General features: G+C 47.8%; 1 protein-coding gene across 1 annotated transcript; it reads right to left on the minus strand.

Moving 5' to 3' along the window:
- Nucleotides 1–392: 392 nt before the first annotated feature.
- Nucleotides 393–12,675, minus strand: LOC141579901 (pregnancy-specific beta-1-glycoprotein 8-like). The gene is made up of 5 exons (XM_074385622.1): nt 12,460–12,675; nt 11,145–11,504; nt 3,993–4,268; nt 1,053–1,331; nt 393–655 (listed from the first exon to the last, which is right to left on the minus strand). Exons 1-5 carry the CDS (start codon nt 12,521–12,523, stop codon nt 393–395), a joined length of 1,242 nt encoding a protein of 413 aa, XP_074241723.1. The 5' UTR covers nt 12,524–12,675.
- Between the last annotated feature and the right edge of the window lie 229 nt (nt 12,676–12,904).

A 12,904-nucleotide genomic window follows, 5' to 3' on the forward strand; every position in this document is an offset into this window, starting at 1 on the left:
TTGTTTCAAAGCCTCAGAAGTTTCTTGAAGCTCACGCAGTAGGTAAAAGAAAACAAAGACATGACAGAAAGGGATGTGTTGGTGACAGCGAGAAGCAACTGATCTTGAGGACTCTCCTTCTTGTCCCTCTGTGAAGTCTCTTCCACCACGTAGGGCTCAGGGCTGACAAAGCCCCCTCCCTACATTGCTCAGGCCGGACACAAAGTCAGTCATGAGAAATGAGAAAAACAAGGAAAACAGAGTCTGTAGTGACAAATTAGGAGGATTCAGGAGGAGAATTTAGGATTTGCTTGTGCCTACAGGACACAGTCTGGGGATAAAAATGTTTTCCTGACTTTCTCTGAAAGCCAGATAGACTCCATCTAAAAACCTACTGCCAATGATGCTGGAATTCACTTACCAGTGACTCTGATTTTCTTCAATGCGAAGTTTTTCTTGCCAGTGACTGAGTTACGAGCAGAACAAACATAGAGCCCGCTATTCCTTGTAGTGATTTGGGGGACATAGATGTCTTGTCCTGCTGGCAGGAACGTCCCATTAACCATCCAACGATACTCTGCCGGTGGGTTAGAATCCGCGAAGCAGGAGAGGTGGAGGTTTCCTCCTTGACGGTAAAGGGTATCTGAAGGAGAAATCCTGGGGACGTCTGGACCATCTGGAGCAAAGAGAATAAAGCCACAGGTGATGTCCTCTGAGGGAAGAGGATGGTCCTGGTCAGTTAAAGGGATACAGTGTTCCTCTGAGCCAAGACACACCCTGAAGTCCCAGCAACCCCCTCTGTGTTCACTGAGCCGAAGCCTGAAGTATTCACCTGTTTCTCCCATCACAAGCTGTGGACCCCAAGTCTACCATGACAAGAGCATCCGTCCCCCTATATTCTTGGACAAGACTGTGCCCACCCAGGTTTTCCCAGGGCAGGAAGTCATGGCTAGCTCAGGTGTCCAGAAGTAAAGGTGTCTGGACTTGAACCCGAGAGAGACTGAGAGTCCTGGCCTCTGGCTATTTGGATTTTAGCTGGTGTCCTGGCCCACAGAGGAACAAAAGATACTCACAGAGGACATTTAGGGTGACTGGGTAACCGCGGATGGGACCCAGTGAGGTCTGGATTCCACATTGATAGGATCCTGTGTCATTTCTCGTGACTCTGCGTAGAGTGAGGGTCCTGTTGTCATCAGACCATTGCATCCTGGGACTGAACGGGAGTCTCTGACCATTTACCCACCACACGTAGGTGGCATATCGAACTTCAGGTGTACAGGTTATGTTGATCTCATCCTGATGTTCCACGGCATTGAATTTGTTGCTGGGGTTGGAGGCTTTGGGCAGCTTCGCTGTGGAGATAACAGAGAGAAGATTGCCCCATGTGGCATCTTTCAATCAGAGTCGCATCTCCCACCTCTCAGCCCACCCAAGTCCTTGAAAGCCAGTGGCAGGTATGTGTGTCACAAGGCAGATGTATAATGATCTAAGGGCTCCGGACTGTGAGGCCACCTGCTCTGTCTTAGGGAGGCACAGGCTTTCTCAGGTGTGAACTGAGCAGCAGCGTTGGGTGATGAAACAGACATGTGAGTGGGAGTCACAGCCGCTGGTGCCCCTCCCAATCCTTCCCTAATCAGCTGACTGGCTTTGCAATTTGGTCCCTTCCAAATTCCATCCTACTTTGCCCCCTTAGATGTGTTTTCTCTGTAGCTTCCCTTTCCAAGAACATTCTAGAGATGAGTAATAATGGGGCTTCCCATTGTCCTGAAACCCTACAGGTACTGAGCAGCCTGGCCTAGGAATGGATGTTTCAGCAGAAATAATCCAGGGAAGACCAGAGTCAAGCCCGGAGGTCAGTTCAGCCATCAGGCAGTGGAGGCACAAGGTGGGGCAGTTTTCCTCAGATGTTTCAGAGTGACTGATTTGAGCCAGTGACCTCTAAAGATAGAGCAGAGTCCAAGGAATGACCTGGAAAGAGTGAAGGGGACAGGCAAGAGCTGGTGGCTTTGGAGCAGAACCATGTTCCCTGTCCTGGGTTCTTGAAGTTTCCTCTCCTTCTGCAGAGGGCAGGTGAGAACCATGGAAATCTTTCTAGCAGTACACGTGGACATTTGCAAACGCAAGGCTGACTGGTGGAAATGGGGAGCATGAACTGCTGGGAATCTGGTCCTCAAAGACCGCGTGTGTTTGATGGATAGGAGACAGATATTTGGGAAGAAGTTTTGCAAATATTTTCTTTCATTGGACATTCTAGTCTGATTCCGTGGGTTTGACTACTCTAGGGACCTCATATAAGTGGATTCCAGAGTGAATCAGAGGAGAGACTGCTGGTTGCCAGGAGCTGGTAGTGGGGAGAAGAGGGAATTATTGGTGGGTGTGCAGTTTCAGTTACGGGAGATGGGGAGGTTCTAGAGGTCTGCTGTACAGCTTGATGCCCATAGTTCACACAGATTGAGCATTTCTTATGCATAACACTGAGGATGAAAAGGGTTTTGTATTTCTGACATTTTTGTGATTCTGAAATATTTGCAATATAGTTACTGATTTAGTGTCCCAAATCTGAGAGATTCAAATTCCAAAATGCTCCAGTGAGCATTTCTTTTCAGCATCAGATTAGTAGGCAAAAGTGGGAGGTGACAAGTCAGATGTATTCCTGCCTTCTTTTTTTCCTCACCACGTTTCTAGCTTGGTGATTAGTCTTTGGTGAATTCCATACTGGCCATGCTGCACTCATATATTTTTGAATGTTTTGAGATGTGAGAAGGGTGATGGTTATTTTCTGTGTCATCAGAACTTTCCACCTTACCACGGTTGCTTCTTTGTCTCAGTGTCTTGGTTGTGGCAGTCATTAATAAGAGCCTGTCAGGTCAGATTTAGGACAGATTTTTCTAATTCTGCAAAAAATGTTACTGGGATTCTGGTAGGGGTTGTGTTGAAGATGCAGCTCACTTTGGGTAGTACTGTCTTCCTAACAGTATTAAGTCTTTCAATCCATGCAAATGGAATCTTTTTCCATTTATTGATGTCATCTTTAATTTCTTTCAGCAATGTTTTGTAGTTTTCAGAGGAGAATGCTTTGACATTGCTGGTTAAAGTTATTCCAAAATATTTTATTCTTTTTGATGTTAATGTCAATTGAAATTCTTTTCTTAATTTCCTTTCAGATTGTTCATTGTTAGTGTAGAGTCTAAAGAATCATCTAGAAAGAGTGAAGTGGACAGACAAAAGCTGGTGGCTTTGGAGTAGAAACATTCCCTGTCATGGGTTTTTGATGTTCCCTCTCCCTTTGCAGAGGGCAGGTGGCTCTTTCCTGATACCCAGATAGACCTCACTGGGAAACACTACCAGTGCTCTAGGGATCCACTTGCCAGGGACTATGGTCCTCTTGATTATGAGATTTGTTCTGCCAGTGTCTGAGTTATGGATGACACAGTTATAGACCATCTATATGTTTTAGTGATTTGGGGAATAAAGAACACTTGTGCTGATTGCTGGAACTTCCCATCGATCAGCCAAAAATGCTCTTCCTGTGGGTGAGAGTCTGTGAGGCAGGAGACCTTGGGGATTTCCCCTGAATGGTGATAGTTGCGTGAAGAAGAAATGGTAGGGGCATCCAGGCCATCTGGAGCAAAGAGAATGAAGCCACAGGTGATATTGTCAGGGGGTGGAGGAAGCCCCTGATCTGTGGAAGGGCCACAGTGACCATGTGAACCAGTCACAACACAGAAGTCCCAGGCAGAGCTTTGCCTTGTTCACTGATGTGGAGCCTGAGACACTCCCCTGTTTCTTTCATCACAAGCTGCGGACCCTGAGCCTCCCGTGACAGGAGCAGCCCCTTTCTTCCTATTGTTGATTGAGGCTAGGCCTACTCTGGTTTGCCCAGGGCAGAAAATCATGGCCTGCTTCGATGTCCAGGGGTAAAGGTCTCTGTACTTGGACCTGAGAGGCCTGGCCACTGGCCATGTGTATCTGGGATGGAAGCCGGGGCCCACAGTGGAACAGAAGATACTCACGGAGGACATTCAGGGTGACTGGATCACTGCGGCTGGCCCTCACTGGGTTCCTCACTTCGCATTCATAGGATCCTGCATCATTCTCCGTGACATTGAATAGAATGAGGGTTCTGTTGTTATTGGACAGCTCCCACGTGCTAGTGATTGGGAGGCTCTGACCATTCATCCACCACAGGTAGCTTGCGTTCTGAATCTCAGGTTCACAGGTTAAGGTCACAGTGTCAGTCTTCCTAGGGTTTGAATTGCTGCTGGCAATGGAGGGCTTGGGAGTTTCCACTGTGCAGATAACAGAGAGAAGATTACCCTGTGTGGCACCTTTGATTCCTCCAAAGGCATTTTTCAGTGAGAGTTGGCATCTCCCACCTCTCAGCCTACGGAAGTCCTTAAAAGCCCATGGCAGGTGTGTGTGTGTTACAAGACAGATGCATGGCAATCTGAGGGCTCAGAGATAATGAGGCTGCCTGCTTTATGTGGGAGAAGTACAGAGTTTCTCAAGCATGAATAGAGCAGGTCTGTTGGGTCATGGAAAGACACAGGACCAAGAGTCACAGCTCCTGGTGCGCCTCTGAGCCCCTCCCTCTCCAGCTGCCTGCCTGGCCCACCTTGTGGTCCTCACCTGGAACATGCAGCTGCTGGAATCTTTTCAGTTTCAGTTTTACTTCCCCCCCTTCCCTGGTATGTTTTCTCTGCAGCTTCTCTTTCCAAGGACATCCTAGAGATGGGTGATGATGGAACTTACCATTGTCCTTTGGGTACCCTGTGGGTACTGGGCAGCCTGGCCTGGGACTGGGTACTTCAGCAGAAGTAACACAGGGGAGGCCAGGGGCAAGCCGGGAGGTCAGTTCAGCCATCAGGCAGTGGAGGCACAAGGTGGGGCAGTTTCCCCGGGGGTTTCATAGTGACTGACTTGAGCCAGTGACTCTAAAGATAGAGCAGAGTCCAAGGAATGATCTAGAAAGAGTGAAGGGGACAGGCAAGAGCTGGTGGCTTTGGAGCAAGACCATGTTCCCTGTTGTGGGTCCATGATGTTCTCTTTCTCCTTGTAGAGCGAAGGTGAGATCCATGTGGATCTTTTTAGAAATACATGTGGATGTCTGCAAATGCAGACCTGACTGGTGGGAAGGGGGAGCATGAACTGCCGGAAAGCTGGACTTCATGGATCATATGTGTCTGATGGACATAAGACCAAAATTTGGGAAGAAATCTTGCAGATACTTGGTCTCATTAGACATTCTACTCTGTGATTCCATGATTTTGACTGCTCTATGGACCTCATATCAGTGGATCCCAGAGTGAGTCAGAGCATAGAATGGTAGTTGCCAGGAGCTGGAGTCAGGGGAATAGGGCATTGTTCAATGGGTGTGCAGTTTCAGTTATGCAGGACGAGGCGGTTCTAGAGATCTGCTGTACAGCTTCATGCCTGTAGTTGATACGAATAAAGCATTCCTTATGCAGAAAGCCTAAAACCAGAAGTGTTTTGGATTTCTAACTTGGTTTGATTTTGGAATATTTGCAGTGTACTTACTGGTTTGACATCCAAAATCTGAAAAAGTTGAAATCCAAAATGCCCCAGTGAGCACTTCTTTTTCGCACTGCAGAAGTGGTCAGAAGTGTTGGGTTTGGGGGCATTTCAGATTTTGGATTTTTAGATTTTGGATGCTCAATTTGTAATACTGTAAAAAGTTGTCAGGAGTGCAGACCTCATGTTATGTTCTGACTCTTGTAACAAAAAATATTTGGTGGCAACAGGAAAATGTTTTCATAAGTGGAAATTTTTATTGGTGGTCCAAACATCTAAGATCAATTGCTGGCAGTAGTATTTCTCTTGATACCAAAATAAGGTTTAGGTGTGTTGTGAATTCCAGCAGGATCACACTTTGCTCAAAGGAAGAAGCAGAAGGTGAGTTAAAATGAGCCACTCCCTAAGTACAGAGTCCCAGAAAAAGGACAGAACTGGTGAGAGAGAGTCTTAGGTGTGTCAATTCCATAAAGGGAGGAATGATGCCAAATTAAGAGAAGTGATGTGTGTTAGGTTAGTAAATACAGAAAGAGCTCCCTCCTTCTCATTTCTGTGCAGTGTTGGGAAAAATGGGGAGGTGCCCAAAACAGGTATGTGAAATGCTTTCTTCATTTTCTCTTAACCACAGGAAACACAACTAGAGTTTCAGTTCATGTTAATTAGGAAGAGTCTAAGTGAGCTGCCAGTGGCTCTTGTGTCTTTCCACATGAAGAACGTATGAAAATGGCATCACCATGAGGAAACAGGTGTATGTGGAACAGACAGTAAAACCGTCAGATAGCACCCACCCGGTCACCTCCAACTGGCCCCCCAAACCACCAGTATTCCCCTTACATGTACGTTACAGACTTGGTAGTTGACCCACAACAATAAAATTTAAAAATTACTATTTTCAATGCAAAATATTAAACATGTAGTTAAATATGTTGTTCTGCTTCTTTTCTCTCCCTTTTGAACTTTCCTGTTTCCATTTTGAACGTTTCTATTGACACATCCTCCAGCTAGGGATTCTGTCCTCAGCTGTGCCCAGTCTATCAGTAAGCCCATCAAAGGCATTCTTCATTTCTCTAACAGTATTTTTCATCTCTAGCATTTCTGTTGATTCTTTCTTAGAATATTCATCTCTCTGCTTACATCATTCATCTGTTCCTGCATGGTGTCTACTTTTTAAATTACAATCCTCAACCACATTTCTTTTGAATTCTCAGTCTGGGGTGGTTGCAGTGGCTCACATCTGTAATCCCAGCACTTTGGGAGGCTGACGCAGGCAGATCACCTGAGGTTGGGAGTTTGAGACCTACTTGACCGACATGGAGAAACCCCGTCTCTCCTAAGAATACAAAATTAGCTAGCCATGGTGGCAGGAGCCTGCAATCCCAGCTACTTGGGAGGCTGAGGCAGGAGATTTGCTTGAACCCGGGAGGGAGAGGTTGCAGTGAGCCAAGATCATGCCACTGCACTCCAGCCTGGGCAACAAGAGCAAAAACTCCATATAAAAAAAAAAAAGTTCCCAGTCTGATAATTTCAAGATATCTGCCACATCTGTGTTCTGTTCTGATCCTTGCTCTGTCTTTCATATTGCATATATATATATATATATATATATATATATATATATATATATATGTCATAGTCTGTCTTGTATGTTTTGTGGAAAGTCAGACATGATGTACTGGGTAAAGGGACTTGAGAGAGCAGGCATTCAGTGATGTGGTGGTGAGTGTGGAGAGGAAAGGGTTCTGTGGTCATGGATGAGGTCTGTGTCCTGGGCTGTGAGTGTCAGAAGTGCCCCTGGGCTGTGAATGTCACAAGTGTCTCTCAGGCTGTTCTTCATTTTAGGTGAGACATAATGGCCAGAGGAATTTGGAGTTGGATATTTTCTCCTCTCCAGTCCAGTTAGGCTTTGACAAAACCCTAGCTGATCAGGCTGTGGTAAAATAGTTTCTCTTAAAGGCAGGTCTTATTAAGTAGAATAGAATTCACTGGCATATCTTCAAGTTGTTCCTTTACCCTCCCCACACAGAAAGGATGAGGAGATTTTTAGTGAATATTCACTGCAAAAACCTGGTAGAGCTCCAGAAGCTAAGAGTCACAAAAAGTGCCCCTGTTGTCAAAAGTGGTCCATCCCCTCGAGTGTTTCCCTGTGGGTCTTGTCTGCGCTGATTCTTTGGCAACTCACCAGTTACAGGTCAGGTTTTCTGTCCCCAGCACTGGTTCCCACTGGGGATTCTGCGCCTGGGTTTCTGCTCAGATGAGGTTGCTGATCTGTCTTTGCCTGTCACTCTGTCCAATATGTGGGTCAGTTGGCACTGAGACCTCACATCTCTGAGGGATTTTGAAGAGTTGTTGATTTTTGAGTTTGTCAGCGTTTTACTTGCTGTTAGAACCGAATGACAAATCTCCAGCTTGTTATATGCCTGACAGGAAACCAGAAGCCTCTAGGAAGTGACTGGAGAATGTGAGCTCCACAGCAGGTTGAGGACGGAATCACAAGTGACATGGGTAAAGTGAGCCCATGGGGTTTGGGGACTGCAGGCTTGTCCAGCCTGTGATATCCTGGTGAGTGTCACAACAGTGAGAGCAAACTAGATGGCTGACTCCATCCGGTGTCTAGCCTCAGGCTGGCTGTCCTCACTCATTCCTGGGCATAGGCCAGGCTAACCATGGGCGGAATTTAGTTTATGGTTTAACTTTGAAGCAAGAGTGATAATAACTTCCTCCGTGAAACTAATTCCCTTATTGCTCAGAGACTACCTTTGTAAAGCTAATGAACGATCATGAGATTAAGATTATAGGAGCAGCCTGAATTCTGCTAAAATGTAGGCACAGTCTATAGTCCCTTACTGTTCCAATGTCATTATCCCGGAGTTTACAAAATGTGTGACTAATTGCTCCATAGATAACATCACTATTGTAGAAGCGGAGATTGGTCTTTTGAGACGTTTCTCAGATTTTGCATTCTGGCAACCAGTTGACATCATCCGTACCCATGACTAACGGCTCATCCAGTCATGTGGCACCCACCTAGAGGCAGATTCCACAAAGACAGATCATTTCCCCCCACCTGCATCATTTCATCCCCAAACTATTAGCAGTACTTATTTTTTAATCTTGTGTCCCTGAAACTTCTTGAAAATCTTTTTTTTTTTTTTTTTTCTTGAGACAGAGTCTTGCTCTGTCACCCAGGCTGGTGTGCAATGGTGCAATCTCAGCTCACTGCATCCTCCGCCTCCCGAATTCAAGTGATTCTCCTGCCTCATCCTCCCGAATATCTGGGACTACAGGCATGTGCCACTACGCCCCGCTAATTTTTTGTATTTTTTGTAGAGACAGGGTATCACCGTGTTAGCCACGATGGTCTCGATCTCCTGACCTTGTGATCTGCCCGCCTCAGCCTCCCAAAGTGCTGGAATTACAGGCATGAGCCACTGCATCCAGCCAATTCCTTGAACATCTCTAACTTTTGATCTAGTGAGGAGGCTGATTTGAGAAATAATAAACCTCTGTCCTCCTGTGTGGGAGACATAAAGTAATGATAATCTTTCTTTACAGCAAATCATATCTCTATAAATTGGTATTGTTTGTGCAGGAGGCCAGAAGAACTTGTCTGGCAGTTACAGGAGTGGATGGAGGTGCTGCCCATCCCTGTCCCATGGTCTTTTCCACAGGTCGGCCTCACACAGGGAAAGAGCCCTGGATGGGGACACAGTGGAAGCTCATTCTCTTAGTGACCTGGGGACATTGGCTTGAGATGTCCTGGCAGGAGTGGCAACTCCGGCTGATTTGTGTGCTTTTCCCAATTCCTGGGAGGTGTGCCAGGACACACTGTGAGTGGGAAGGGAACAGAATCGTCAGCCCAGGTAGGGGGAATGTCTGGAGAAGTCCTAAGGTGGAGGAAACTGTGTAGGACACGCCTTGCCAGTTAGAATGAAGGGGGAGGAAGATGAGGGACACAGGAGCAGAGAGAGCCAGAGACCCCCATGGCAGTGAGCAGAGGGGGCTACAGTGACCTCAGAGACCCGAGGGACCAGGTTCCCCCAGTGCCACAGTCCAGGACCAGGGAGCCCTGAAAACCTTCCAGTGGCCAAGGAGCTTCAAAGTCACACGAGGTGGGGTGGCTTTAGGGGCAAGAGGTAGAGGGGGGATGAAACATAGGCGTCAGCCTCTGAAGGACAAGGAAGAGGTGTGGCTGGAACCTCCTAGGATTCTGCGTCCAGGATCCAGTCTCTAAAGAGGTTACGGATCATTCATTCCTTCATTCAATTCCTTTTTTGACGTGACAGCTCCTGAGTATGTGTCTCTCGCTGGGCCTGTGCTGGTGCAGGGCGTGAGTGGGGAAAGAAAACAAAGGCCTCTCCTGTATCCTCTCACGAGAGTGACATCACCACTTTGGAAAACACAGGATTTTAGATTCAGTGATGGAGGTTAAGATCTAAGGGGGAGGCCTGGACAGTTTTTGCCCTGACTCTGACAGTTGAGGCAGGCGACTGAGTTCTGGAGTACAAACTAATCAGCTGTCCATTTGCTCTCACTTCTCTGAGGTGTGGATGCCAAAGAAGAAAGGATTTGAGCCAGTAAATGACTGTGGGGTCCTTAGACCCCAGGAAGCCCTCCCTTCTGGTGGAGAGGATGGGCCTGTGGCTGCAGACAGACCTCATGGGACTCTGATGCCCTTGGTGTTTGTGTGACTCTGGTTCGGTGACTGTGCCTTCCTGTGCCTCCGTTTTCTCTCCATCAAATAAGCTTTTTCTCCATCAAAGTGTGTGGCTTTTCATGCTATCTGTAAATACACTTTAAATCACTCACCTGACCTAACGCTTGGCACAGAGGAGGTGTTCTCACAAACAGCATTTACTATGACTTGCCTCCATGAGAGAGCACCTTTAGGTCAGATTCCTGTGCACAAGCTGCTGCCAGGTACATCTTCTGTCTTCTGTTTCTGCTTCTGGGGACACTGGACTTTCTATGGAGTGTCCTAAACCTCCCAAGGTAGTTGGCAGATGGCCTACAAAGCTTGTCTTTCTGTCCTCTCTACTCTGAGTATGAGGTGAAGAAGGTTCTGTCCTTGCCCAGATGAGACTCTGAGGGCCGAGCCCTGGCTGGTGAGCAGCTCCAGGAGCCACAGTCCTCAGGCAGCTGGTAAATCCTTGCTCCCAGTAAGCCCTGCCCAGGAAGCCACAACCCAGCCCTCGCACAGGCTCCTCAGCTTTATCTGGAGTAAGGATTTTGGGATAGGGGTCTGGGGTTGGGGCTTCTAGGGCTGAGCTTCTCTGAGAGTATCCCAGGGGACCCCTCAGGCCAAGCCCTACTCCATTCTCCAGGGCCTTCCTCAGGGTCAGGTTTATGGAGAGGGCATGAGGTGCTTGGCTGAGACTGATCCCCTTCTGAGTCCCCCCTATCAGACTGTCCTTCCTCTGCAGTGAATGTCTGCAGGGTCTGGATGCAGGAAAGGAATTCCGATCTGTTGAAGTTTGTCTCCCGTGTGTGTGTCCTGTGCTAAATGTCCAAACCCCAACATGGGACATAATGCAGAGAGGGACACAGACAGTCCAGGTCTGACAATCCTGTGTGTGCAAAGTAGGAGTGACCCCCCTCGACCCGACACCACCTGGGGATCATGTGTAATCACTCACGGTATAAGGTGAAATGTCCAGTTACTCCCTTATTCCTTTCACCTCGCGTGGTGACTTGTAGGGTGTAGGATCCTGTGTCATTCTGGGTGACGTTCTGGATCAGCAGAGAAGCATTGGAAAATATTCGTTCTCGTCCACTGTATGCAGGCCCAGGTAGAGTTATTTGAGTGTCTATTAAATATGCTGTAAGGTAATGGCGGATGTCCATCACTTTCCCTCTGTACCAACTGTAGCCAGTAGAATTCTGGGGCAAATTGTGGACTTGTAGAAGAACATCCGTCCCCTCTGAAACAACGTGTGGCTGGGCTTCAATCATGACTTGGGCAGTGGTAGGTGGGTTCCAGAAGTTTAAAAGTGATGCTAGGAGGTAGAGAGAGCATCTGTCAATATGGAGACCGATATACTGGGGTGAAGAGATGGGGCTCTGGGTCCTCAGAAGGTCTCTTCAATCCTCAGTCTTGAAGAGGCACACACATACACCACGTGTATGTGTGTGTGTGTGTGTGTGTGTGTGTGTGTGTGTGTCTGTGTGTCTGTGTGTCTGTGTGTATGTGTGTGTCCTACTGTTCTACTGGGTCAAGGTCAACAGCATGACCCCCATCCCTTCAACACTTCTGACCTTGGCCTTTTTGCTGTTTGGAATCCTCTTCCCTAAGGGCTGCCTGTCTCCCTCCCCTCTGCCCTCGATCCGGTTCACATCAGGGCACCCTTAGAAGCCTTCTTTCTTGACACCTCCTCCGGAGACCCTGGGTCTTCCCTTTCTGACCTTTCCCTGCTCTGTTCCTTCCAGGGCTCTTGTCAACACCTGACCTCACATTCTAGATCTCTTTGCATGCTTGTCTTCCTCCCCATGAGAGCATGAGCTGCATGAGGACAGATGCTTTGTGATCTTGGTTGCACCCTAGTACCCGGGAAAGACTGCAGACTCCTGTAGATGTGAGAATTCCCAGGGCCCTCCACATCCTGGTGGTGATTTTTTCCTTTTCCAGTTGTTGAGGTTTTTGGCTCAGGACTCTGTTTCATGCCCTGCTTATGTTTTTAAGTGTCATCTGATACAGTTACTGTCATTTTACAAAATGTTGTTGCCAGTGATAATTAACCAGAAAAACAGAACACTTGAGATTTTCCTGCCTCTTACCAATTCCAGTTCACTGAGATTTTCCTGTTTTGACCCCGATCCTTTTCTGGTGTATTTCCCCCTGTCTAGGCTCCAACAGAGCCTTCTTTCTGTTTCAGAGCCCCGTCCTCCCCAGGAGACCCCAGCCCGTAACTGCACTTCCTCCTCCTGTCCTCTCCCAGGAAGTTCACTCCTCACCTGTGAGCAGGAACCCCTGCCAGGTGATGCGCTGTGTGCAGGGAGGTGCTAAGGGGACCAGCATGGTCTCCGCTGCCTGCGTGTCCTCCTCTGTGGAGATGAGCCTGGGATCCAGAAACTTTCAGATCACGGCTGCCAGCTCTGCTGTCCTTCCTCCTTCTGCACGGAGCCTCTTCCCAGGGCAGGAGCACTTCTCAGGCTCATGGGCGGGGTCTGTACCCAGGACACCTCTCGTCCCCTCCCCTCAGTCCTGCCTCCTCTTCCCTCCTTCTCTTTTTCATTTGGTCTGTGTTTCAGACCCCTGGGAACTGCTCTGCCTCCTTCACCAGTGATTCTCTCATCCACCTCTTTACACTCTATGTGCAGAAACACAGACACATACACACGAAACACACAGACACATATAGTCCCACACATCCCCTATAGGTTGGGCAAGCACAGTCCT

Source organism: Saimiri boliviensis, chromosome 14 (genome assembly GCF_048565385.1).
Source record: "Saimiri boliviensis isolate mSaiBol1 chromosome 14, mSaiBol1.pri, whole genome shotgun sequence".
NCBI lineage: Eukaryota > Metazoa > Chordata > Mammalia > Primates > Cebidae > Saimiri > Saimiri boliviensis.

Coding starts and splice junctions, on each gene's coding strand:
- LOC141579901 (XM_074385622.1), bottom strand. CDS start 12,523: ATGCTGGTCCCCTTAGCACCTCCCTGCACACAGCGCATCACCTGGCAG. Junction 4,269..11,144: donor TGGACATTTCACCTTATACC/GTGAGTGATTAC, acceptor TTATCTGCACAG/TGGAAACTCCCAAGCCCTCC. Junction 656..1,052: donor AGTCACCCTAAATGTCCTCT/GTGAGTATCTTT, acceptor TCTTTGCTCCAG/ATGGTCCAGACGTCCCCAGG.